This window comes from Anneissia japonica, unplaced genomic scaffold, assembly GCF_011630105.1.
Source record: "Anneissia japonica isolate Jap-2015-1 unplaced genomic scaffold, ASM1163010v1 scaffold5056_len19501_cov154, whole genome shotgun sequence".
Classification (NCBI taxonomy): domain Eukaryota; kingdom Metazoa; phylum Echinodermata; class Crinoidea; order Comatulida; family Comatulidae; genus Anneissia; species Anneissia japonica.
Window position 1 is genome coordinate 1 of NW_022712443.1, and position 1,691 is coordinate 1,691.

Sequence of the window (1,691 nt, forward strand, 5' to 3'; positions counted from 1 at the left end):
TTGTTATTCAACCTTTATTGTAGCTACAATTTTCTCTTTTATTATTCTTTTAATAGTATAGGAAGCAACATTGAACAAATCGAAGTCTGGTTAGGATCAATATACGCCGTCAATCCCGACTCTCAAACATTGGTGAGACGCAACATTAGTAAAATAGTTTCACATCCAAAGTTTAGCTATATAAACGATGATTACGCCCTCATAAGGTTAAGCGAACCAGTGATATTTACTGACGCCATTAAGCCGGTGTGCCTGCCAACATCTGATATGACTTTTGAACCAGGATCTTATGGCTATACCACAGGATGGGGTTCGGTCATAATGTATGGTAAGTTAACATTCATAATTATGATTGGCCTGCCATCAAAGCCATAGGTCATGGGTCATGCCTCAAACGTCCGTCCACATCTGCGTCAAACCAATTTTTCATTTGCGCGACGTACAAATTTTAGGTATACAATTGATCATAACTGAGCATAGCCAAAATATACATATTATTCTGTAACGCTCTTCAATCAGAGTTACAGGATGCAGTTAGAATCATGTAAATAATTCAGGTTAATATTTCCAATTGATATGCAAATTTTGGTAGCACGATCACTCATAATATGTAAAAACCGGCGGACAAAAAAAATAAAAATGTCGAAAAAAAAAATTGGTGTATAAAAGTTTTCAGCTCAAAATTTGGTAACTAAAACGACATGGTAAAAACAATAGTCAATATTACTGATACTTAATTAATATCGTCAATAAATGGAATACGGTTTCTTGCAGGTAATTCACCCGATGTTCTACAAGAAGTACGTGTCGTAGTCATAAGCCTTGAATATTGTCGCCGTCGCGTTCACTTTGCAAACGTTACGGCTGATATGATATGTTTGAAAGACAGGAATGGCGGACAGGGACCTTGTCACGTACGTAAATATACTTCATGAATTATGGGAAATAACAAAAACAAGATTAATCGTTTTAACATATATAGGCCTATCCATTTCGCACTAACACCATTTTTTATGAATCTGTAAAATTTCCCCTAAAGCAAGGATAATAAATATAGTTAACAAGAAACATTCTCAAAATGTTATTTTATTAAGCCCGAAGAACTTTATTTCTTTTTTACTTTCTCTTAAATTGTTTAAAGTAACAATAATACATAAGAAAATAAAACGATAATTTCAGAAGCAAAAGCTTATAAAGATGAAAAACCCTAGTCACAAATACAAATAAACATATAATAGAAAGTGTGAAAGGGCGTTAAGTAATACGTTAAACTGATCATTATTATTTGAAGAAGTCGTCTAGAATATACAAAAAAAAACTATATATTTCTAAATCACATTTTTGTAAATGTAAATGAAAAGATTATTAAAGTTTGTTAACAAAATTTCTTGGAAAATCGAAGGAGAATAAAAGAAAATAAAAGAACGTTCTGTTCTCAATGTTGATAGTTTTATGTAACATTCAGTGCTCGTAAACTTGAAAGCTCTGATGAGGGCAGTATACTAGAGGCAATAGAGCTAAAAAGGATATATTAATCAATGAACTATTAATCAATCAGCCGAGTGTTTCTAGAGCTCCTCATGAGGGCAGTGTAATAGAGGCAGTATAGCTCAGAAAGATCGATTAATCAATCATAAATGTATTTATATATATTTTTACAGCATTACCACAAAACGATCGATTTAGAGTTC

At 32.5% G+C, this 1,691-nt stretch overlaps 1 protein-coding gene across 1 annotated transcript in view; it reads left to right on the forward strand.

Annotated features, from left to right (window-relative positions):
* Positions 1 to 18: 18 nt before the first annotated feature.
* Positions 19 to 1,691, forward strand: part of LOC117107799 (transmembrane protease serine 2-like) — a gene marked incomplete at its 5' end in the record, with an annotated part of 5,737 nt that continues 4,064 nt past the window's right edge. Inside the window, 2 exons of the mRNA XM_033249573.1 lie at positions 19 to 328; positions 775 to 914. Coding sequence (XP_033105464.1) covers positions 19 to 328; positions 775 to 914 — 450 coding nt within the window. The remainder of the gene's footprint in view (positions 329 to 774; positions 915 to 1,691) is intronic.